At 40.8% G+C, this 26,075-nt stretch overlaps 1 protein-coding gene across 2 annotated transcripts in view; it reads right to left on the reverse strand.

Moving 5' to 3' along the window:
• Nucleotides 1-11,097: 11,097 nt before the first annotated feature.
• The window catches only part of nsd2 (nuclear receptor binding SET domain protein 2), a 29,630-nt gene continuing 14,652 nt past the window's right edge, over nt 11,098-26,075 (reverse strand). For both annotated transcript variants that reach the window (XM_057860320.1, XM_057860319.1), the window contains 14 exons: nt 19,875-19,990; nt 19,695-19,784; nt 19,495-19,621; nt 19,222-19,422; nt 18,971-19,150; nt 18,268-18,424; nt 17,993-18,195; nt 17,802-17,905; nt 16,923-17,192; nt 16,641-16,757; nt 16,070-16,211; nt 15,891-15,997; nt 15,639-15,822; nt 11,098-11,634 (listed from right to left, as the gene is read on the reverse strand). In XM_057860320.1, the coding sequence (XP_057716303.1) occupies nt 11,423-11,634; nt 15,639-15,822; nt 15,891-15,997; nt 16,070-16,211; nt 16,641-16,757; nt 16,923-17,192; nt 17,802-17,905; nt 17,993-18,195; nt 18,268-18,424; nt 18,971-19,150; nt 19,222-19,422; nt 19,495-19,621; nt 19,695-19,784; nt 19,875-19,990 (2,210 nt within the window). In that variant the 3' untranslated portion in view covers nt 11,098-11,422. The remainder of the gene's footprint in view (nt 11,635-15,638; nt 15,823-15,890; nt 15,998-16,069; nt 16,212-16,640; nt 16,758-16,922; nt 17,193-17,801; nt 17,906-17,992; nt 18,196-18,267; nt 18,425-18,970; nt 19,151-19,221; nt 19,423-19,494; nt 19,622-19,694; nt 19,785-19,874; nt 19,991-26,075) is intronic.

Raw genomic sequence — 26,075 nt, forward strand, 5'->3', positions numbered from 1 at the left:
TGTGGTGTGTGTGTGATGTACAAAATTCCATGTAATTTTTATTTTCCCTCATTTCCTCACATCAAAATGCAAAACCTCAATTTTAACAATTCAAGAACATAGGATGTACATTCGAATTGCAGATAGTTTTTTTTTTTTTTTATTATAATGAGTGACATTAACAAAACAGTACAAATTATGCACAGCGACATGGAGTATATTTTGAATTTATTTTTTGTTATAAGAAAGTAGCCTTACATAAATGAACAAAACAGTCCAAAGTGCACATTAACATGGAAGATGTTCTGAACCTCCCAAATAAAATAAACCTCATCAACTCTTTCTCTTAAAGATCTGATCAATTTCCCGTTGCATTGCCCTTTTAACTCAACCAACTCAAACCATTTTTTGGTTCTATTTGAAGAGTGTTTTGAGTGATTGTCCTGTTGGAAGACTCATGACCTCTGAGGGAGACCCAGCTTTCTCACACAAACATTATGCTGCAAAAGTTTGCCATGTACATGGCATAAACTGAGTTTAAACGGCGGGTCCAGCCCCCCCGGTGGCCGAAAAGTGTCATTGCATGTAATTCACTTTCCTCTGTATATACCGTAAAAGTTGTAAAACAAACAACAAAAATGAATGAAATGAACCAGAATTTTTTTTTTTTAATATATATAATGGGTCAAAATGATTTTTCGAACAGATCATGTGACGAGCACCGTAGACGGTCATTTGCTTTAAATATTATTTAAAAAAAAATTTTTTTTTTTTTTTTAAATTAGGGGAGGGAAATTTTATTTTTCAAATGATTTTTTGATTTTGATTGAAGCAACTTTTTGGGGGATTGAATGATTTACACACAAATGTCACACAAAAAGGATTGCTCAAATCAAATATTTTTTTAAAATGAAAAATTAAGTGTTAAAATGCAAATATTTGAGTCTCATATTTTTTTCGCATTGAAAAACTTTTCTGATTGAAATTTTTTTTTGATTGAGGTGATTTTTCTTTTGAAAATATATTTTTTGTTTGAAGCAACTTATTTTTGATCGAATAATAAAGACACAAATGTCCTAGCCAAAATGCGGCCCAAACCCACATTACTTCAATCAAAAAAAGTTGCTTCAACCTAAAAAAATTGACTTCAATCAAAAAAAAAAAAAGCTTTCAAATGAAATTTTTTTTTAGTTTCAAATTTATTTTTGCATTCACATTTTTTTGACTGAAGTGACTTTTTTATTGAAAATACATATTTTGATTGAACTTTTTTTTTTTTAATCGCATAATGAAGACACAACTACCTCCATGTGGCTCTGCCCAGGTGATACAATTTTTGACTGGGGTAACTACATTGGCACGACACCGGCGGTCGTACCATATTCAATGGATTACGATCTTGTCCTAAGCAGCCCGATTTAGAATTCCTCTCAAGAATGACGGGAAACAAAAAAAACTCATTTTCAACTTATTATAAATAGTCCTGTAAGTTAATTTTATTGCTGACACTGCGTTTTGGAGTCATCAACAAGTTGTGCCTCCCCCTGCCCCAAAAGTCAAACTCCGCTTATGGTACACGGTCAAGTAGTTCAGTGCCAGTGGCAGCAACACAACCCCAAAAAATTAGGGAACCTCCGCCATGTTTGACTGTGGGGACCATGTTCTTTTCTTTGAAGGCTTCGTTTTTTTGCCTTTTCCCAAAAAGCTCTTGTCTCATCTGACCGGAGAACATTCTTCCAAAACGTTTTTGGCTTTCTCAGGCAAGTTTTGGCAAACTCCAGCCTGGCTTTTTTATGTCTCTGGATCAGAAGTGGGGTCTTCCTGGGTATCATACCATAGAGTCCCTTTTCATTCAGACACCGATGGATAGTACGGGTTGACAGTGTTGTACCCTCGGACTGCAGGACGGCTTGAACTTGTTTGGATGTTAGTCGAGGTTCTTTATCCACCATCCGCACAATCTTTCGTTTAAATCTCTAGTCAATTATTCTTTTCCGTCCACATCTGGGAAGGTTAGCCGCAGTGCCATGGGCTTTCTACTTATTGATGACACTGCGCACGATAGACACAGGAACATTCAGGTCTTTGGAGATGGGCTTGTAGCCTTGAGATTGCCCATGCTTCCTCGCAATTTTGCTTCTCAAGTCCTCAGACAGTTCTTTGGTCTTCTTTTTCTCCATGCTCAATGTGGTACACACAAGGAGACAGGACAGAGGTTGAGTCAACTTTAATCCACTTTAACTGGCTGCATATGTGTGATTCAGTTATTGCCACCACCTGTTATGTGCCACAGGTAAGTGACAGTTTCTGTTAATTACACAAATTAGAGAAGCATCACCATTTTTCAAAGGGTGCCAATACCTGTGTCCGGCCCATTTATGGAGTTTTGCGTAAGATAATGATTTTTTTTTTTCATTCTCTTTTGCGTTTTTTTCCATTGCAAGCAAAATAAATGAAGATATTACCACCAAAGCATTTGTAATTGCAATCATTTTCTGGGAGAAATTGAGCATTATCTGACAGAATTGCAGAGGTGCCAGCACTGTAGTACGACATTTTTCTCGTAACAACTGGACTTTTCTCATAGTAATAGTATGACTTTTTTCTCATACGATTACTACGTGAATCAAAGTCGTATTGTTTCTTTGGGCTAATGTAGGTGAATAAGGAAATGAGGCATAGCCTTCATATTTTGGCTCATCTACAAATTATAAGCAATAGATGGCTTTATATTGATACTTCGCCGTAGCTCCCAGCTAAGGTACATGTACGTAAAGTGCATAGCGGTTTACCCTACGTAACAATACGTTTTTTTTTTCTCGTACCAGTATGACTTTAATCTCGTAGTCATTTTTTTAGTTTTCTTATTTATTTGGCCTTAATCCTCCGTTGTAAATTGTGACCCGAGAAACAAAATGATTACAAGTCAGGAAGAAAATTTTATTTTTCCTTAACACTGTGATATCGGTCCCACCAGCGCCTCTGCTGTCATGACGACGCAGAACTTTAACCCATTAAAACTTTGATGTTTCTGGTAAAAGTACATCTTTATTTTTTTTAAAGAAAAGGCAGCATCACAGTAAGGCGCAAAATTCTATCCCAAAAAAAACAAAAAAGCATGAACGATAGAGGAGAAAAGCTGGTATATTTACAATAGAAGGCATGACTATGGGCACTTATACATTATGTACATATTAGTTTGAGTAGTTACAAGGCAGTGCTCACAACACAAAGCAATTGGGTTAGCGCGATGACTCGTTAGGTAGGAACAAAAAGAAAAACGTGAAAATTTAGTCTCCCTCCAAAATGACACTTATTCCTGCCTTTTCCTGATTAGGCAAGAAGGATCAGGTTATGACGCCTTCTTTTTCATTGTTAAAAAACAAAAACCAAAAAAAAAATCAAGTTTAACCCCTTGATGCCTGAATTTGCATTGAACAAATATGGGGGGGGGGAAACAACTAAATACATAAAAATAGGAATTATATATAATTACACTGAAAAATACAAAAAAAATTGGGAAAATCCTAAAAGATACATACATTTAAAAAAAATAAAATACTTGAAAATGTCATTTAAAAAGAATTCATTTTTAACATAGTTTTTCATTTATTTATTTTTAATTTTGGGGATTCACTCATTTTTATTTTTTATGACTCTTATTTTGATGTAATTATGTTCAGTTGTGTTCAAAATTATTCATCCCCCACACTAAAGTGGTTTTGCAAGTTTGACGTTTATAAAATGACATGTCAAATAGACAAATACCACTGAAAAAAGAAAATTATTGGGAATATTCCAAATAATAGCCTTTCACGTTAACAAAACTATTCAACCAAATACAAATATGTTTGTATTGTAATCTATACAAGGTGGTCCACATGATCCGCTCAGCTCCGATCCAGAACCACCCGAGTCCGGCCTCTCCAGTCCGTCAATTCTAAAATACGGATGTCCATTAGTCCGTCAACCAGCGGCTGGATTAAGCCCTGCTGTTTAGCACGCACCAAATAGGAAATAGAACGTCTGCAATGTCCGGTCTTTCTAAGTAAGTAATGTTTATAGAAGTATTGTGCATCTAATTTTTACTATATTTTATTACAACTTACACAAAACAAAATACAGCGAGCAGCAATAGTATTTGCACTTGTTGTGATTTTGCAAGTTTGCAACTTAGAAAATAAAGGTTCGAAATTTCAATCAAATGCATTTCCACTCATAGAGACATAATTTAAAAGAAAATCCTAGAAATCAAATTGTATGATTTTTAAAATAACCTATTTGTAATTTACTAGGGTTCATAAGTATTTGTACCCCTGAGAAAATCAGTGCTAATATTTAGTGCAGAAGCTTTTGTTTGCAATTACAGAGGTCAGACGCTTTCTGTAGTTCTTCACCAGGTTTTCTCAGATGGAAACAGGAATTTTGATCCATTCCTCCACACAAATCTTCTCGAGATCTGTCAGGTTTCTGGGTTGTCGTTAAGAAACAAAGTTTCAGCTCCATCAAAAGATTTTCTATTGGATTGAGGTCGAGACTGGCTAGGCCACTCCAGAACCTCGATATGCTTTTTGCGCAGCCACTCCTTGTTCAATTTGACTGTGTGCTTCGGATCATTGTCATGTTGGAAGATCCAGCCACGACTCATCTTCGGGTCTCTGATTGAGGGAAGGAGGTTGTGGCTCAAAATCTGACGATCGCCCTATCCCCTTTGCCGAAAAGCAACCCCAAAGCACAATGTTTAACCCCCATACTTCACAGTGGGGATGGTGTTCTTGGGATTGTACTCATCCCTCTTTTTTTCTCCACACATGATGTGTAAAGTTGCACCAAAAAGTTCTACTTTGGTCTCATCCGACCACATGACTTTCTCTTTTGACCACTCTGCATCATTCAGATGGTCCCTAGCAAACTTCAGACGGGCCTTCACATGTACTGGCTTCAACAGATTCTCAGCCGATTCTCAGGGGTACAAATACTTATGAACCCCAGTAAATTGCAAATAAATTATTAATTTTTAGATTATGTCTCTATAAGTGGATATGAATCTATGATTGCAATTTCAGACCTCTACCTATTTTCTAAGTGGCTGAACTTGCAAAATCACAAGGGGTGCAAATACTTCTGCTCCGCACTGTATATAGGTCAGCTGCATGGGATGTACAGTGCTTGTGTATTCCAAACAATAAAATATATTTTAAAATGACTAAAGGAAATGACATTCTTCCTAAAACTATTGTGGCGTCTTTAGGAATACTGTCAGCGCTGCAATGATGCGACGGCGCGACCCTCCATTCGTGGGTTACCGACATCACGATTGAGTGTGGAGAAAAATAAACAGTAAAAAATGAGCTAGACTTTTGTGTTGATTTACTGAGGCTAATTTCCGCTGCCAATTCTTGCAAGTGCTACACTATGTGTGCGTGCGTGCATTTGTAGGGGTGCGTCTGCAGGTTGTTGTGTGCCTTTGTGTGTGTTGAACGGAATTTAAAAGTAGCGGGCTCCGGGGTTAAGAACAGGTGTTGTCAAAAAGCTGATGAAACCCCCTGTAGATGCGGAAGGAAGCCTATTGAGCAGCAATCAAGCAGATTTTGAAGGACTGTGACAAATGGCTATTTTTGCAACATGGTAAAGTCCAAGGGATGGTCCAAAAAATTTCAGAGAGGAGGTCATTTCACTTCAAAAGCAATGATATAAAAAGATAGCAAAGAGGCTAAACATTTCAAGAGACAATTGGGAGCATAGTCCACAACTTTAAAGCTAAAGGCACAGTGGGCCACGCTACCTGGGCGTGGTAGGAGGTTACTGTCTGCAACTGCTGTGCGATACATGAGGTGAAAAATCCTCGGGTGACAGCTGAGGAACTACAGCAGGACATATCAGAGGGAGGTATTCAGGTTTCATCCCAGACAATAAGACACGCTGCGAAATGATGGCTCGCATGCAAGAACTCCCAGGTGCATCCCCCTGCTGACTCCAAAGCACAAGAAGAGTCGACTGTAGTTTGCAAAAAAACATGTGAACAAACCATTAAAGTTTTGTAGTACTGTTCTCTGGAGTGATGAGGCCAAAGTGCAACTTTTTGGTCCAATGGTTCAGCGGTGCGTGTGGAGGAGAAAGACTGATGCCTATAAAGCAAAGAACACCTTGCCTACTGTGAAGCATGGCGGGGGAGGGTGATGTCAGTCATGCTCTGAGGTTGTTTTGCTTCTTCAGGTACAGGGAATCTTCAGCGTGTGCAAGGCATTATGAATTCAGTTTACGAACAGGAAATCTTGGATGCAAATTTCATGCAAGACAATGATCCTAAGCATACCTTAACATCTACTACATCTTGGTTGCAAAAAAAGAAGGGCTGTTAGATTCTTGAGTGGCCATCGCAATCACCAGCCTTAAATCCCATTGAAAATCTCTGGTGGGAGCACGCAAGCCAAAAAAAGTTAATGAACTGGAGGCCTGTGAAGATACCTGTGGATCGCTGCAAGAAACTTGTGTCAAACTATGCTCCACGTCTAAAGGATGTTATACTAAGTACTAAGAGTGTGACAATATCTCGATACAGCGATATATCGCGATATTTTGCAACCCGATGGGTTATCGATATGCTCCCGCCAAGAATCGATACTTTTATTGAACATATTTGCCATACAATGGAGTATGGATGCTGTAAACTGCTCAATGTTTGTTGAGCAATTCCTTGGCGGTCCACAAGGGGCGCTCGGGAGTGGCGGTGAGGGTAAAGTGCGCACAAGTTGTCTAGAGAAGAAGAGAGGCAGCTCCAAGTGGGTTGAAAAAATAAAAAAGCTCCGTGAGAACGGTGGAGGAAAAAATGAGAAAAATATTGCCACAAATCACACATGGGGACACACTTTAGATTTTACACCAACAAGAAAGGAAGTAAGGTGAACAAGGACTTTGCTGTATGCAACAATTGTCTAACAAAAATAAGGTTCACTGGGAGCTGGTGACGAAGGGCACACCTGATTTCTTCCCTGCTTCGCATTCATCACTTGAGGTAAGAAAGTTTTGCAATGTAATTGACTTTTTAATTTACATGTATTATTTTGATGACATTTGGTGTTGAATGATATAAAATAAACCAGGACCCTAAACTGGATGAAAATGAATATCGAACAAGCCCACATGAATTTACCGATTTATTTGATAACCAATTTCCATCTAGTTTACTACACAAACTGTTATTACTGTCATTTTGATACAATAAGCTATAAAAATGGTTTGAATAGGTTCCAAGATATATAAAGTGATGTGCATGATAATTAATGTAGCCTACATATTAAAAATAGGTAATTATTGATGTAGCCTACATATTAAAAATAGGTAATTATTGAATTTTTAATTTCTATACATTCAATTCATATTTTTTTTAATTCAATACTTCCAACACACACAAAAAATCAGGAATTCAACTCAAACGCTAAGAAGTAGCTAATATTTTTGTTTTATTTTGTTGTTTTTAAGGTGAGGAAGACTGTGACTGAGCAAGTCTGACATCTTAAATGCTGAAGCAGATAGCGGAAGTGCTCAAACCAAGCAACAAAGTTCATATACGAAGAAAAGACCCACCAATTTTATCATTGCCCCACTCCAAGCTCAACTGCTGACACCTACGGCACTTTTTTTAAATTTATTTTTTTAAAGATTTAAAACTTTAAAGAAATTAAGGGTGCCATTCATCATGATCTCTCCAAGCGATATCAGTGGTGGTGGTTGGTTTCCTCTATATGTGCAGGGGCACAATTTGCAGTAGATTTATATTTTACAGCAATGTTGCACAGAAAAGGTGTCACTGTTTAATAAATGACCTAAACAGTATTTTTTCTATTTTCAAATATCTTTTTTTTTTTTTTCCCGTTTCAACAGTTGTATCGTAGAATGTCATGTATCTAATTTCTGACCAATGTATCGATAATCGCTGTATCGTGATATAATCGTTATCGTGAGCCTTGTATCGCGAATCGTATCGTATCGTGAGGTGCCCTGAGGTTCCCACTCCTACTAAGTACTTAAGTTCTCCATATCTAAGGGGTTGAATAATTTTGTCAACGAAGTAATCACAGAAAGACCATTGATTGGTATGGTATAAACATGTTTGTTGAAATTTCATTTGGATTTGTCCATTTGACATTATTTAATGTGATTATAAAAAAGATGAAAAAAAAAAAGTCAAACTTGCAAAGCCACTGATCTACTGTGGGGGTTGAATAATTTTGAACACAACTGTATTTCTCCCAAAGCGTTTTTTCTGTATCATTGTTCAATGCAAATTCAGTCATTAAGCACTATTTCACAAAAAACAAACAAACAAACAAACACAAAAACAACAAAGTGTCTCTATTGTGCTTGGAGCTTTTCAACATCTCAGTAGTGTTATTTATTTACTCCCCCCCTCCAAACACAATCTATTATTAATAAGTTTGTCTCTCATGTACAGGGCAAGACGTCCGTTCTGTTCGAAGCCCTTCAAAATAAACTCGTTTTCGGGCGCTTACACACTAGCACCATTTGGTCCATTCTAAATGGACCAGAGTTCGTTTTCCCAGATAGTCTGTTTCATTTTCTAAATGCGAACGCGCATCCGACCTTTGGTTCGGACCACACAAACGAACTCTGGTCCGCTCAAAAATCGTAAGTCGCGGTCCGCTTTAAGCGCACCTTGCTTCACTTGTGAATGCAACCGGAGCAGGGTGCGCTTTTTGCTACTTTATGTGCAGCTGTGATGCTCCAAGCTGTTACGCTACATACAGAGCATCCTTGGAGGCGAAAGTACAGCGCGCATATCATTCAAAATCAAAAAATGGCAAGATCACAGATTAACCATGGCCAAATGTTGTTGTGCTGAGCTAAGCAGTTGCATTTGCGAGAGCCACGGTCACGGCTAAGCAAACAAAACAAAGGATTCTAGTCCACTAATAAGTTGGTCATTCCTGTCATATATGCAGTGGTACCTCTACATACGAATGTAATTCGTTCCAGGACCTGGGTTGCATGTCGTGCAGGATTTTCCCATAAGAATACATTGTAATTTGATTAATTTGTTCCACAGCCCAAAAACCAATACCAAATCCTTAATAAATACTGCAGGTACAATTACAAAAAGCCATTACACATAGCAAAACAAATAAATTACAAATACAAATCGGAATAATAATAATGTAACGAATCGGGTTTTAATATTGCGGTTCTGTTTTGCATGCTGTTCCTGAACACAATCACGCGACTGTCGTGAGAAGATGTGCGGCAGAGATTTTACTTTTTCCATGTTCGGTTGTTGTTGGCGTCAACTTTAAGGACAGTATCCGTGTTCTGTTACACAATTTCTGAAATAAATGATTAAAAACCTGACGAAGCTGGTAACTTCCTTGCCAATGTTATCATAACTAGACCTGCAAGCAGGAGTGAATCGGCCCTCGCAGTTTGGCACAACTTGGACGTGATGCAACTGACAGGACGCTGCTCAGGGTGGTGGCAGATCGTCCCCCTCTCATCATCTCATGAGGAATTAACAAGTGCTTGAAACTCACCTCTATTGCTTTGTGGGCATGGCTGACAGATGTTTTTATATATCCTGAGTTGAGAAATACATTCACACACCTAGGTGAAGAACACCCTATTGAAGAGGGTCCTAAAAAGGAGGCGCTACGGAGCTGTTCAGCCATGACCTTATTCAAAACCAAAATGAATCTTGTAATTGACCCAGTTCAACCAAGTGTGCCAAATTCCATGGCTCTATAAACTGCGTAAGTCCCTGAAGAAATCTACATCCTTTTAATGGCAAACAAAGGGTCGTCACAGTGACAGACAGACTTTGGAGATGGGCCTTAAAATGGAGTATTACAAAAGGTTTTATAACTACAATGACCAAGCTGATAGCAACTGGACCAGTACAAGTAAAATGATTGACTTTCTGTTGCCACTGGTTGGCACTGTAGGGTTGATACAAATGACCCCTACAGGAACCTTCAGGGTACAACTTTCACCAAGCATGGGATGTGTGGTGCAGATATGTTGTATGTCCGCCAAGTTATGACTTCAAAATTTTTGGGTGAAAGAAAATGTCGACGGACTGTTTCACTTTCCTGTTTGGACTGCTATGCTTCAACGAAACCAAATTTTTCATCGCGCACCTGAACACATGTTTTAAAGCCTCCCTGATGCAGGTTTGAGGTCATTTGATTTTTTTCCCTTGGAGGAGCCCGTCTCAGGAAAAAGAGGCGTTTCCTGTTCCCTGGGGCGCCAGGCCTAATGGGTAATATTTCAATGCAGTCGTGTTCAGGCAGGGATAACCTCTCATACATGCCATATATGAAAAAGACAACCTTCGATCAATCACTGAGTTGTCATTTATTGAATTTGGCTCATTGCTCTCCGTTGGAAAAAAACTAAAAAGAGGCCGTTTTGAAAAATTCAAGGGGGCGTCATTGAGCCATTTTGTTGCGTTTTTTCATAAGGTTGCAAAACAATCTAAATTTACACCAAGATGCAAATATCTGCAAAGTTTGGTGAGTTTTTGAGCATGTTAAAGCCTCCAAATTGTCCATTAACATTTACCCACAATAATAATGCCTTGCATTCCAATAGGGCTCTCGCACCACTCTTTGCTCGGGCCCCAATAATGAGTCGTCCTGGAGATTGTAGACATATTCCGGCCGGATTGTCAAGCCAGCTCACTGACGTGCACACCTCATATTCTTCCATCATTTCCTTCTTAATTTCAATGGTAAGAGTCACCTTTTTTCAGCACCTGCACTAACCTTCTTGAGACCCATGATGATTTCTCTCATGAGCGCATCCGTCTTGCGGGAAAACAAAATTGCAACGCTGTCATAAATGGTCATATGTCGAGACAAATGACGAGTAAAATTTTACGACGAATGTCGAAAGGATTGGATGTCCATGCAATAGTATGTCGAGGTACCACTGTCTGTACTATTTCAAGTCTATATATTTAAAAAATAAAAAAACATTTTGGCAAATGCGTCCACTATTTTTTATTTTTGGTCTGGATGGGAAAAACTACAGTACACAAAAAGGAGGTGGCCAAAAGTATTGCAATCTCCCCAAAATTAAAAAAAAAAAAAAAAAAAAAAAAAAAAAAAAAAAAAAAAAACCCTCTCTTGAATCTTTGAAAATATCAAACCGTTTTTTCAGGTTCAAATGTTTGGATTCATTTTCTCCCCCGCCCCCACTTACAGATATATCTCAGTTTAAAACCTGGCTGTGGCGGCGTGGCCTCGACTGAAAGTTGTGATAAAAATCTGGAGGTTAAAAAAAAATAAAATAAAAAAATAAAAATAAAAATCAACCCTAAGTGGAAAAAAAAACAAGTGCGTTTTTGATGTTTTCAAAGATCGAAAAACATTTGAGATTGCAATACCTATGGCGAGCGAGGCGGAGGGTTTACGTCTCGTTTTCCGGCTTTTTAGGACGGCCTGCCAGCGTTTTTGAGCTGGCGGGGTCGGGCTGGGACGTCCTCGGCGTCGTGCTCCAGGCAGCGCAGCTGGCCGTCGGGTGGGCAGGCCCGCAGCGCCCCCTCCCGGTGGGCCTTGCAGAAGGAGTTTGGGCAGAGTTGGCAGAAGGCCTCAGAGTTCTTGCCGCAGACGTCGCAGTGGTGCCACGGGCAGTCCCAGCGACCTGATCGACCAGAACACATAACTCATACGTTCATTTGTTTCCATAGCCCGTTTTTATAGCATTATTGTACACTTTTTATCTACATTGTATTTTATTTTTTAACTGTATGTACATAGTTTGATGGTGACAAATTAATAAATGTCAGTTGTCAGAAGAACTATGGTGTGATTGATGTTACCGGAAAAAAGTAATATTTATCTTATTTTATCAATATGATGCATAATACATGTTTTTGTTTAGTTATTTGAGGATTTTGGAGGTATTTAGGGATATTTTAAGTGTTAATTCCAACTTGCGCGGAAATTTTTGGTTTCGTCTCCAGCGTAGGAACAGAGCTCGTTCGTAACCAGGGGACTACCTATACTGTACACTTTCAAACAAACCATTGCAACACCACTGTAATTAAACGAGTAATCGAAGCAGCAAAATTGATTTTGAGTTTTTTTTCCGAATTGAATAATTCAATTTAATCGAGTAATCTGTGCAGCACTAGCCACCAATGAGGTAAAATATATTTTTCCGTTCTTCGCAGATATTTACAGTCCCCCTCCCTTAAATTTTTTTTTTCTCTCCCATAGTTTCCCTACCCTTTCAGTTTTAAACATGTTACTGTCCCACCTAATTATTTTTAAACAAGAATAACATAGAAAAATACTTGTCTTTATTAAATGCTTCATTGAGTGAGTCCACTCAAATTCACTCAGGCTGCTAAAAGCACACACACCTAATGAGTTGGCACAGCACGCCACCGGTAGTGTTTAGCCCCTGGGTGTTATTTGTCCATTTTTTGGCTTTTTTCGTTTTTTTCTGTGTTTAAAAGGAAAAAAAGCATATGAAAAAATACACTAGGGAGCTGATATTTCCTGCAGGATACTAAATCATGTAGAAGTTCAAAATGGCACCATCCGGGAATTTCTAACTTATTGCAAACAGGCTGGGAAGATTTGCACTAAACTCTTGTTATTTTGCCATTTTTTGGCTCATTGACTCCCGTTATAAATCATGATTTTTGATATGCTGTAAACCTGATGTGTTATAATGCATTTTCCGTGATTATTGATGCAATCGCTTCTTTGGCGAGTCAAAAACATGCAAAAAGAGGAATTTGTGTGTTGTCACCCAAAAGTCACTAGTTGGAGCCATAGGCCAATACATGAATTTGCTTGCGAAACTCAATACAGATTGGTAAAAAATTAAAGCGATAAAAACGGTTGGCATTACAAAAAAATTGGTGTTTATGTGTCTGAGCTCACTTTCAGTCTATTTGGGCATGCATATTTGCAATTTTGCACGTGTGCACGAGACAATAAACCGGTACTTCCCGGAAATGCAAAAAAAAAAAAAAAAAAAAACAACAACAAAAAAAAACACGTGTTTATTGTTGTCGTTTGAACTTCAACTCTTATTGGTTGGGTGTTTGAATTTCTTTACTCTCATTGGTTCTGGGCATTTTGGGAGTCTCTGTTCTCGCGAGGATCACCATTTTGCATTTTTTCCAACACAACTGTGATCGATGGCGGCGAGAAGTATTTCACTGCAGAACACGATTCGGATGGTGTTAGAAAATCCTGATTCCGACGACGACCTTCGTTCGGACGCTTCTTCGGCGAGCCCAGAAGACATTGAAGAAATTCTTCCGGACTTTCGATGCCGGAGGAGGACGACTTTGATGACGAGAAATGGGAAATGGTTGACAATATAATGACGAGATGAAAGCGGGGAGCGGAAGGCGGGGGCACGGTGTTCTGCCAAAATATGCTACATCGGCGAAACGTCCTACATTAGTCGAATTTGACACCTAAAGTACTACCGTGCGCTCTAAACTCGTTTTGTTTAGATGCATACAGGAATAAGGTACTAAAAAAATGCCTGCAGAAAATACTTAAATGTAGTTATATCAAATAAGGACGGTTTAAACACGCTACGTGACTAATGTGGTCAACTGCTTCAAATCTAACACAAAAAAACACAATGGTTAAAAGTATGAGAGGGTAATACATGCAAAAAGTATCTTTGAGGCTGTGAAAAGGTTCTAAATAACTAAATAAAAACAAAAATAGTAATCGCCGCCTCTAACCGATGTGCGCATGCGTGTGAATGCATGCGCAAGCGCCCTGAGCATTTTCGCCGCGTAGTAAGGAACAGCCGAACACCGGACATGACCACGTTGAGGCGCATGCCGAAAATGACGGCGATCGAGGCGATGACGAAAGTGAGTAAGCACATGTTTTGCATATCAAGGTTTGTCTTGTAAAAGCTGATCAAAGATCAAAGCTGTTATTGTTGTGCGTGCTTGTGATTTGCAGGCCTGTGCCACATACTCCTGCTGCCGGCGCGTACTCAGGTGGCCAATGTGTGAGTTTTTTCACATGCTGGACATTTCGTTCTTCAGCGCATTTGTGCTGTTCACGGAGATCTACCCTGAGTGGAACGTGAAGAAAAGCTACAAGCGCCGACTATTTCTTGAGGAACTTGGCAAGGCTCTAATTCGGCCAGAAGTTCTAAAACGGGAACCACCGCCTTTTGCCGAAGGCTTGGGAGAGCAGCGAGCTGGACCCCCCGTCCAAGCGCAAACAATGTGGCCTTTGCACAAAGCCACTTCGGGCTTCGAACATAATAATAAATAATAATACATTTTATTTATAACGCACTTTACATTTAAAAAACAAATCTCAAAGTGCACATCATGAATTCTGTATATTGTTATTATGTTAACTGTTATATTGTATATGTGTTTTGTAAAATTGTTAACATAAATTCTATCAAATCAGTTGTTGTCACTTTGTCACAGTCTTGTTCTTAAAAAATCTACTTTTACTTTTTATTATCCAATGATGTAATTATGTAATATAAAATACTTTAGTTTGATTTATGTATACCCCATATAGCATAGTTAGTTTTGCTATTAGGATAATGCTATTATTGTCCATTGGAGGCAAAAAAAAAAAAAAAACCTTTATATGTGTAGATAGGTCTGATGCCACTGAATATTGTGAGTGGTTGAAAGTGAAAAAATATTCAGAAATGACTTAGTTATCACACTTCAAAGGAAAAGCCATTTTTTGGACAAAATCACAAGGGTTTAGTGTAAATGAGAAAACTGCAATTGTGTAAAAACTGGGCATGCATAAAAAATTTGGTTGTTACGACTTGTGGACTTATTCAAGCCTCTAACTATGTCATATGGAATATTCAAATTAGACTTTTGTTTTTTATATATATACAGCATAGTTACTTTTGCTATTAGGATAATGCTGCTATTATTGTCCATAGGGGGCATTAAAAAATAAAAAATATAAAAAACTATATATGTGTAGATAGGTCTGATGCCACTGAACATTTTGAGTGGTTGAAAGTGAAAAAATATTCAGAAATGACTCTTCACATTTCAAAGGAAAAGCCATTTTTTGGACAAAATCACAAGAGTTTAGTGTAAATGAGAAAACTGCAAATGTGTAAAAACTGGGCATGCATAAAAAATCGGTTGTTATGCCTTAAGGACTTATTCAAGCCTCTAACTATGTGATATGTAATATTCAAATTAGACTTTTGTTTTTTATATATATACAGCATAATTATTTTTGCTATTTGGATAATGCTACTATTATTGTCCATAGGGTTAGGGTTAGGTCTGATGGCACTGAACATTTTGAGTGGTTGAAAGTGAAAAAATATTCAGAAATGACTAAGTTATCACACTTCAAAGGAAAAGCCATTTTTTGGACAAAATCACAATAATTTAGTCAAAATAAAATAACGCCCAAGGGTTAACAAGCTCAACGATGATTGACACATGCGGCGTCTTTCAAGTTAGCGCTCCCACTCTTCTCTGGCAAGATCAAAGCTTCAACGCATGTCACTTAACTTTAACTGAAAAATGATGTGATCGGCTTGATTTCTGATCACGTGATCGGGACATCTAAAGCAACGAATACATTTTTAAAAAATGCAATAAAAATAAATGAATTAAAAGTTTAGTGGAACACTGGCGCTAGTATGCTTACCAAAGGGCCTCTTAGTGAGGTTGAGGCAGGAGAGGTGGAAGGCTTTGGTGCACGTCTTCTTTCCGCAGATGACCAGCTGCCCACCATCGCCACAGCGGAAACACTCGTCGTCTGACTTCTTCCCTTCCGTCCGCCGCTTCCTGTACTTGCGCTTGGGCCGCTTGGCCGCCTGACCGTTGGCGTTCTGCCGCCGGCCGAGAGGAGACTGTATTAGGGCAGGCCGGGCTTTTGTCGGCGGGTGCCACTTTTTACCTTGGGGCGATCTCCCAGGAAGCCGCTGCAGTTGGGGGCGCCACAGCGGCACACAGTCTTCTCGTTGCCCAAACAATCCAAGTTGTAGTTGAAAGTCAGCTCCGTACCTGCCCGCACCGAAACCACCCCCAAAAATTTGGATCGGCTGTCGACGACGGCAAAAGATGACAATGACGTACCTGATGGGATGTCGCAGACGGCAAATAGTCCGACGCGCGTGTCCCCGTTGACGGTCCACTTCTGCGTCTCGCAGTTGGGTTGACAGCTGTGGTTCATGAAGCGGGAGAAGTTCCCCTTTGGACCAGCGTCGATGATTCGGTCCTGGGAGGGAAACTGACCCTTAGCGATTTGGCTTGCCAACACAAAACACATTTGTAGTATTGACAACTGTGCTGATACGCTAGCTGTCACGTATCATTCCCAATGCAATACTGTGCTGTTGCTGTGGCTCCCGGCGGAAGTGCGACCGCTAAACGAGCGGCACGCCGGTGCGCCGAAGAGCGGCATGTTTAGAGACTGCGGTACAAACTAAAAATTCGCCGATCAATGGACTTTTTTTCAGGATTGACCGATATATTAGGATAACCGTTCTATTCACTGTTAGGATGATAATATTTCTCATAAAGGTTGACTGAAAAAAGTAGAATGGCTAACAAAATCGGCTTTTAAACAACAACGAGCTGAATTTTTTAAAAAATCAGGATTGGCCTTTGAGAATACGATACGAGCGGACCTCTCGTTCCCACAAACCTTGTCGATGGTGAGCATGTAGAAGTCTGTGATGTTGTTCTCGTGAGCGTGCTTGATCCTGGCCCGGCATTCGTCCTCGTCGATCAGCTCGCCAACGTACTCGTTGACGAACTCTCCCTGATGGGGGAACGTCTTGATATTTCAGTTAAAATGACTACAAGTTGGCATTTTAGTGGCATACAAAAGCTCCCCGCAATCAGATTTTTTTTAGCACCCACATTTCGTTCACCGATTCACAACATTCCAACGTTAACATGTTCCAAACGGACACTTTCGCTTGACCTTTTTGATGTCTCGCAGCGCGACGAGTCCCCAGCCCTTGCCGGGGGTCTTGATAATCTGGGTGTCCGGGTAGCGGCGCTCGCTAAAGTCCCGGTTGCAGCAGCGCTCGCCACTGGGACACACCTCCGGGTGGCACTCGTACTGAAGCATGCGGTTCAGGCACTCCGACTCGAAGCCACAAGGGCGCTCCACTGACGGCTTGCAGTTGCACTTTGGGATCTCCGACACGTCGGCGGCATACACCTGCACCTTGCCCACCGGTTTGTTCACCTGAAGGCCAAGAGAGGCCGGCATCAACTTAAAAACCAACTTGCGTAGCAAAGCCTGCTCGCTTAAATGCTATAAAAGGCTAACTTTTTTTGTTTTTTTTCAATGGTCTTAACAAATCGTTCAGACACATTCCCACAAAAAACTGCCAAATATACCTCTAAACTAAATTACGAATGCATAAAACAAACTTATTAGCTTCGACAAAAACCTACAACCTTCTGTTGGTATTAACAAGGAGCAGCCGGATTCAGCTACTGTATGTTAGACAAGTACCATCATATTCCCTGTTGCCACTAGAGGGCAGTGTACCCACCCAAATCAATAAAACTAAATGCAATACTTTCAAAAAAAAAAATTATTACACCACTGTAATTAAACGAGTCATCGAAACAGCAAAATTTGAGTGGAAGCTTTTTCCTAATGGAATTACTCAATTTAATCGATTCCGACAAGTGATAACGGCCATGCCGATAAGAATTCAAACAGAGAATATTTAGTTTTTTTTCTAAAAAGATTTAAAATATTTGCTATTGAGAGGCTCAAAAAATAGTTCATATTAAGTTTTGGCTTTTTGAGAATTTTTTTAGGACCCGGCAAGAGTCGGCACACCTTGATGAACTTGTACGGGGGCGGTTTCCGGTTTTTCTCCTGTGCTTCCTTGGCCTCCCGCTTCATCTTCACCTCCTTGAAACGAGCTTCGGCCTCAAGAAGAGCTGAATAAAGAAAAAAAAAAAAACTAGTAGAAATGACCTCCACACGAAAGATTCTTTCCCTCAGTCTTTGGCCTCGCAGTTCTTTACCAGTCTTGAAGACCTTCCCGATTCCGGTCCGTTGGTACTTGCTACCCCGGTCACCCTCCACGTAAGGGAAGACGCGGCCCTGGTGGGTCCAGAAGTAGTCCTTGGAGCCGAAGAAGAAGACTGGGAACTCTCCGATCTCGTGACGAAGGTGCTGGATGTTGGTGGGGATTTTGCTTGGGTGCTGGATCTCCGCGGGCCACCATCTGAGAGAAAAACATCCGTTAGGAGAAGTTTCGGACAGAAAACGATGGCGGCGGCGGCGGTCCGAGGCTCACCGGTACGTTCCTAGTTTGACCCAGATGATGTCTCTGTATTTGGGCTTCTTGCCGGCACGGCAGTCGTTGCAGAACCAGCTGCCGTCGGGCATGGCCATGTTGAGGCAGTCCGGGTGGAAGGCGGCCGGGCAAGACTCGCAACACAGCAGCTGACCTCCTGCCAGACAAAAGTCAAAAATGCTTTACGAAGAGTACAGTTAATTCACATGTTAAAACTATCATTTTAACTCAGTTGGAGTTCATATAGATTAATATGACTGTACATTAAAAGACCTCTTGAATTTATTATTATACATAATGCGATTCATCGCAATCAATCTCTCAGTTAATTATTTTAACTACACAATAACTCATCATCTACCGATTGCGCATTCGTCACTGTAGACGTCCAATTCATTTTCAGCCAATAAGTAAATAGCAGAGTTGATCAAATTATCTTTAAAAAGCCACTTGAGAAATAAGATAGTTATGACTTTATTTTATGTCGATGCATTGACTTTGATGGGAACGTCACCCCTACCGACACGGCCGATCGGTAGGGGCAATAAAAGGTCTTTTAATCCTTCAACCACCGTTGAAATGAGTTATCAATAGAAGACGTCCAACCCAGTTGAAGCGGGAGGGAAGAGTCGTTCATTCACAGCCATCCGTCCAGCTTTAAACGGATTGGATGTCTATCGCCGTTATTTTGTTTTTTTCCGACCTTTGGAGCAGACGAAGCACCAGCTGACGTTGACGTGACTGTGGTGGCTATATCCTTTCTTTGCGCTGAAGTGGTTGGTGCAGACGATGGCCGTGCCGGTGACGATCTGGCTGCCCGCCGCAACGCATTGGTCGCCCACGTGGTAGGCCACGGGGCATCGCAGGCATCGCATCAGGCGGCCTGCCGGAGAACGACGTCAGGCCGGACTGGGCAGAGTCAAGTCCAGCCCCCGGGTGATGGCGCGGCCTTACCTTTGGTGGACCTGTGCTGGGTGCGGCAGCCATAATGGCAGCTGAGGCAGGCGTGCAGCGGGCAACGGAAACCCTTGTTGTCAAAGACTGTGAGTGGGCTGAGGCGGGCGCACGCCTCATGGTAGAACTTCCCGCAGTGGGCCACGTAGCAGCGTCGCAGCTCGCCATCCAACCGCTTGCAGGCGAAACAGGAGCGAAGCCCTGGCAGAGTGGAGAAGGGATCTTCAGATGGGACCGAGAGGAGTCGACGGCACCTGGCCGGACGGTGCTTACCAGTGCTGCACGAGCGGCACTGTAGCTTGTCGCCGGGCCGGAAGCTCTCTCCTAGACAAAGAAGGTGGAACATTCCGCAACACTGACCTTCGCAGGGAACCAGGTCTTCACCGGACTGCTCGCACACCTGCGCCAAAAAGTCAATGTGTCTTAGTCTTTGTCTCCGACTGGCGCACAGCCCTCAATAGTATGCGACGCACCTGACAGACAAATTCTTTCTTGCGTTCGCCCTTCTTCATCTCGTCCAGGCTGTCGCTAGGAGAAGCTGGACATCCTTCACTACCGGAAACCTGGACAGAATGTGGCCATCCGTCTTTATCATATGTGGAAAATTCAAAAGTGGAAGAAAAGGGGGAGAAAAAAAAATCAAGCTCCCTCACGTAAGGTTCATGACAAAGGGACGAGCGCCTCTTTTTAGCGTTGAAGGGCTCCTGGAAGTTTTCTCCATCCCGCTTCCGCTTCCTTTTGCGTTTCGGTTCCGCTGCTTCTCGCTCATCTGGGGAAAGAAATGTGCTTTCAACCCTTTGTAGTAATAAACAGAAGAACAAGCTTCTGCTGTGAATTGGAATGAGTTTATCCATAGTAGACGTCCATCTACTAGGGATAAAAGGCATCTATAGCCGTCAGTGGCAGCCAATGCCAGGCAATGAGTAATTTTGGGCCATTTAAGGTAATTTACTAAAGATACACGATAATATCGGTGGCCGATAATTATCGGCCGATAATGGCAATTATGACGTCACACAGATAATCCAGATAATAAAAAATTCAACCGATAATGTAATCCGATAATTATATACTTGATTTAGCCTCCAAATGTGCACAACCGAAGAATTCAGCACGCCGCCTCCTCAACCCCTCCCCTCTCTGAAGCCCCTGAGGGAGGAGGGGTTGAGGAGGTGGAGTTACACGACAAGAAATAGTTGAATATTATGGCGGCTGTTATTAAAAAAACGACGCTCTCGCTATTTGCGAAACATGTACCGCAGAAGTTCCAAGAGGCCGAAAGAAAGTGTCCTCATTCAAAATCACTAACCCAGCATCCATTTAAAACTGCATCACAAAGATTTTTGGAACGAATGCCAGGCTGCTGCTGCTGCTAGCGGGAATGCTAAAGCTATTGTAAACACTAAGTTAAACTAGGGGCTTGTGACGATTCAGAGTCGGGTTGTTTGGGAAAGCAGCCCAAGGCGGGTGGTAAACTCGCATCTAAGGCTAAACACCGGCACGACTGGAGACCGATAGTCGGCAAGTAGCAGTCTTCCGACGGAGCCCGCCACTCTGGCCGGTCCGGCAGGCCGCCTCGCCATCGGTTCCCCGGCTTCAGGACCTCCGGCGAACACCCCGGTTTCTCGAGCGTTCCCTCACGGCGTGTGAGCAGAGCCAGGCCCCGAATACGCCACGGCAAACCGGCCGGTGCGGGCGGATTATCCGGTACGAACGTAGCCGCCGCCGAGACGAGACACGATTTTTTTTTTTTAACGAAATGACCCGAGAGCCAAAGCCCTGAATAAAAAAATAATGCAGTTTATACGACCACCATTCTTCATGAAAAACATGCCAATCACATTTTCACCACTACATTTGGAAAAGTGATGTCCAGTAAGCAAGCTTATCATGACGGCACAGTGTTTAGATGATAATTTAAACATGGAGAAAACGAAGTCAGCCCGTCAATAATACATACAGTATGTAAAATGACGAGCGGTCAGATGACTTTGTAACGCCGCCTTTATTTTCGGTTTAACAAAACTCAGGCACAAAACAACACGCACGGAGATGCGAGCTCCAACTGCATCCAAATAGTACTGCCGTTTATCAGTTTAGCTGCTGTAAAGCGAATGTCGCAACTCGTGAGTGCCGCAAATGTAAACAAAGCGCTGCAGAATGGGTACATGACATCTCGCTCTTTTGAGTTAATTATTTTCACAGTGTGCAACAAAGCATATAACATTAGCAATCACTTTTCAAATTAATTTAACTTATTTGTCTGCTCAATTACAGTCACAGTAGGGGTGGGCGATATGGCCTTAAACATGTATCACGATAAATGGAGCAGATTTATCTCGATAACGATAAATGACAATAAAGTCGTCCAAGCGGACTGTTATATAATTTGAAAATCTGAATCAATGCATGAAATACAGATTAACAGTTTCTTGTTGATTTAGTTACCAGCATTCAATTTGATATATTTAACAAATGTACATGCAGTCTAGACATTAGGTTTATACAAATGAGTTGTAAACAATAAGAATTCAAGTATGAGCATTTATAACAGAGTGTATGGCTTGAACAATGTACATTGTCAAAATCGATATGCCTGTGCAAACATGTCATTGTAACACAAATGACTTGCAGCTCGAACAGTACACTTCAAAAAGACAATTTATTGTTAATGGCTGCTGTGACATAATTATTCAATACAAGTGTTTACCTTATGGTTTCAGGGTCTCCCCCCAGTGCATTTTTTAATAAATGCACACATACATGAACCCCCAAACAGACAGACAGACAGACACACATTAAAGCTATATTGATCTTCTGCAAATGAAACACTTAAGATTTTATGATAGCAATAATGACACAGAATTAAGCACATACAGAAAAATAGCTGGGGCCATTTGTGCTTTATGCTGAATGCTTTACCATCACAAAAGCTATCAGAGAAATCACACACAGTCAGATACAAAATAACGCGACATAGTAATTGCTAGATGCAGTCCATGCCCAATCCACTCATTAAATTCAGCCGTTTCGACAAGGTTAGAGCCGCTATCCGACTCCATCACGTTCATTTGTAGCGTTAGCCGCTAGCGGCCGCTAGCGTTAGCGGCTAGCGTTAGCCTGTGGCCTGGCTACCGGTAGAAAGCACTGAAAGCACCATCTCCGGAAATTGTGAGAACAAGGGAGGACAGCTGGTGAAAGCCCGTCTGGATGCCACCAAGAGTCTATTAAATGTCGGGTGAAAGTTTGGCGAACCTCCCTTAAGCCACACTCCATCACGTTTTGCTTGTAGCATTAGCTGCTAGCGTTAGCTTACCGGGCTTCTGTTTGATTGGCTTCCTGATGATCACGTGACTCCCTACGTAAGTACATTCACTGCTTTCTTAAAGGGGAATGAGCATAGACGAACAACAGAGTCAAAGCGGGATGAAAAGACTATTTTCTTGTTTTATTAATTTACCGAATTTACCGACATGGTCAAAATTACGTCGGTCATCGTGAAGAATTTCGGTGACGGTAAATTTTCGGTTTACCGCCCAGCTCTAAGTCACAGTAGATAATCTAAACTTATTGGCACTTATTAACACTTATAATTTAAAATGAATGAATGAATTTAAATATGCACATTCCTGTTGTAATGAAATAACAATAATATTCTGTAGCCACAAATATTCAAAATCTTTTCTTCTTCCAAGTTTTTTTTAGGATTAAGTATAATAATGTATTGCTTAAAATAAGGCTGTTAAGATTATTTTCAGCTAGCTATTTTTCTTCCAAGAAATCTGAGAGAAATACACATGAAGTGCTGGCAGATAATTTCACTTATTTCCAATAGATTTACACTTAAAACTGACTAGTTTTAAGGAAGTGTGTTTTGCAGTGTATTAATGTTATGTTAGGAATGGCTTACTTTTAAAGGCATTTTTGTGCAACTTAGGTATTTACTCTGTAAGTAATTGTTGCCAAAAGTTTACCATTACACAATGTCAGACAATGTCATTATCTAGATGTTGGAATTGACGACTTGTTCATATTTTATGTTGGAAAAAAAAAAAAAAAAGCAATAAATTATATTTTTGCACAGTAATATTTTCTTTTGTTTAAAATTTTACATAAATCTTTTAATAGAATTATCGGCTTGACATTATCGGTTATCGGTAGGAATGAGGTAGCCTGGTACACCAGACTCAACGCTGTTCCAGCTATTGAGTCTGGCCACCCTTCCCACGGAAACAATTTCCAGGGCGGAGCAAGCCACAGCATACAGACAGCGGAGTGGACCAATCAGCGACGGGCAGACGTGACGTTAGTAAAATGGCGACTTCAGGATGACGGACTTGCGCGCGGAAGTAAACATATGAAGAGAGCGGCGTTTATTCGACATGGCTAGCGCGAGACAGATTGTTGTCAGTGACTCGTGTCGATGTGTTTTTGGTCATTTAAAACTGATTTTACCGTGGATTGGAACATATTCTCGGCTCTGCCGTTCACCGTCTGTGTTGCTGAAGGGACGACTTTCGACGCGCAAGAGTGACGTTGCTCGTGAAGAACACGTCACGCAAATAAACAAATCTGATTTGTCGATTGATTTTGTATCTGCTCGAAAAGGCCGTCAATGGGATGGGTCCCAGACTATTTCTCTCTGTTTGAAAAATACAGGGAGAATAGTCTGGCAGAGCCAGGCTAGGAATGAGGAGGAAATTATCGGTTATCGGTATCGGTTGAAAAATGTATTATCGTGCATCACTATAATTTACCTGTTGATTATCAGTTACTTCCTGTTGATTTTGGGGTATTTTATGGGTCACTTGCTGTTTATTTTGCGTTACAGAACAGAAATTGACCTGGGAATCACCCAAATGAATAGGCAGTGACTCAAACTCAACAGGAAATGACCTGTAAATGCCCTAAAATGAAAAGCAAGTGACCTGTAAATGCCCCGAAAATCTGACCGAATGACTATGAATGCTCTGGTTTTGAATGAATGAAGGTTCCCAGTCTAAATGGATTGGGCGTCGAGCACCGTCAATGGCAGCCTTTTTTTCTTTTTTTTAATTGACAACATTTTAAAACGATATCTCGATTCTTGACAGGAGCATACTGATAACCTTTTGGGACACAAAGTATCACGATATATCACCATTTCGATATTTTGTCACACCCCTACTAAAGACGCCTTTATAAAATACCTTTAGAAAATACTTAAACGTAGTAATATAAGATAAGGGTGGTTTAAATGTGCTACGTGACCATTGTGGTCAACAGATCAACAATAGGCTTTAAAGCTACCACAAGAAAACACAATGCTTCAAAGTATGAGAGGGAAACACATGCAAAAAGTATTTTGAGACAATAAAAGGTCAGAAAAGACTCAATAAAAACAGCATAGAAGGAATTGCAGAACACCGGTAGTGTTCGTCTAGTAACAGTGACAAACTACATCATCACCAGCATCCGTTGCACGTGTAAAGCATGGCGCCCTCCGTAGGTCAAAACATGTACTAAATACAGTGGTACCTCTACATACGATCGCTTCGACACACGAACTTTTCGACATCCGACGTAAAATTTGACTCGCCATTTGTTTCTACATCCGACGACATGCTCGAAATACGACGACAATGGCAGCACCGCAAACGAATGCACGGCGGATTTTCTTGTGTGACAAATCAACACATGTTTCAGAAAAGGTTGGTACAGGTGGTGAAACAAGGAAAAAGTTGAAGCTTACCTTCTAAATGAAGATGCAAATGACAGAAAAATATGAGCGTAGGGTGGGCATCCGTGAAATGGCTCAACAATACATCTCCACTTTCCTCCTCCGACCATCGTTCGCCAGTCTTTATAAGTTAAGCTGACAATTCTTATTGTGGTAACATCTCCAGAGAAATCGCCAGCTTCGCCACGTTTTCATCATTTCTTTCACAACTTATTCAACACAAAACGCCTGCTGTCTGCCACAATTGACGATGTTCTCAAGAAAGCATTGAAAGCGAAAGTAAACTTTCACCCGCTCCCCTCCCTCTTTGTCACGTCAGCGCCGCGGTGCCTTCAGGTACAGAAAAAAACGTCCGCCTTATTAGAACCCGTTTCGTTACACTATTACAGGAATTATTATTATTATTATTATATTATTAATCCGATTTTTAGTTATTATTTTTTTGTTTTGCTATATGTAATTGCCATTTGTAATAGTACCAGCAGTATTTTTTAAGGATTTAGTGCAGGTTTTTGGGCTGTGGAACGAATTAATGGAATTATAATGTATTCCTATGGGAAAATCCTGCTCGACATACGACCATTTCGACTTACAAACAAGCTCCTGGAACGGATTAACTTCGTATGTAGAGGTACCACTGTATTAGAGGTGTGCAGAATTTCCGATTTTTAGATTATTTGCAATTCGGCTGTGGAAGATTCGAGAACGATTCACAAACATCCAAATTCCGATTATTGAAATATGCCAAGTAAAGCGAAACTAAAACACAGTCAGCGCGGTCTTCGGGACGCAATGAGGAACGGACCGAGAGTAAACATCATGCTTGTCATTACCCGGGTAATAACAATGCTCAACTCACTGCTCTGGCTCAACTCATTCTGCTAGATAAAAAAAAATAATAATAATAATACCCGAGTGCTGCCGACAGCCACTACAAACTACATCCACATTATGCTATGATAGATATCACGTATAAAAAACTGGATGCAAAATGAAAGACTTGCCGGCGTTAGTAAACAGCCGCCATCTTAAAGCAGTAGACTTCCCTGGAAGGATGTTGTAGTGAACCTTCCAAGCGAACCTAATTAACTTTTTATCTAAAATACTCCTAAAAATCTGGCAAAATCTGGACTAT

The sequence above is a fragment of the Corythoichthys intestinalis genome, chromosome 15 (genome assembly GCF_030265065.1).
Source record: "Corythoichthys intestinalis isolate RoL2023-P3 chromosome 15, ASM3026506v1, whole genome shotgun sequence".
NCBI classification, from domain to species: domain Eukaryota; kingdom Metazoa; phylum Chordata; class Actinopteri; order Syngnathiformes; family Syngnathidae; genus Corythoichthys; species Corythoichthys intestinalis.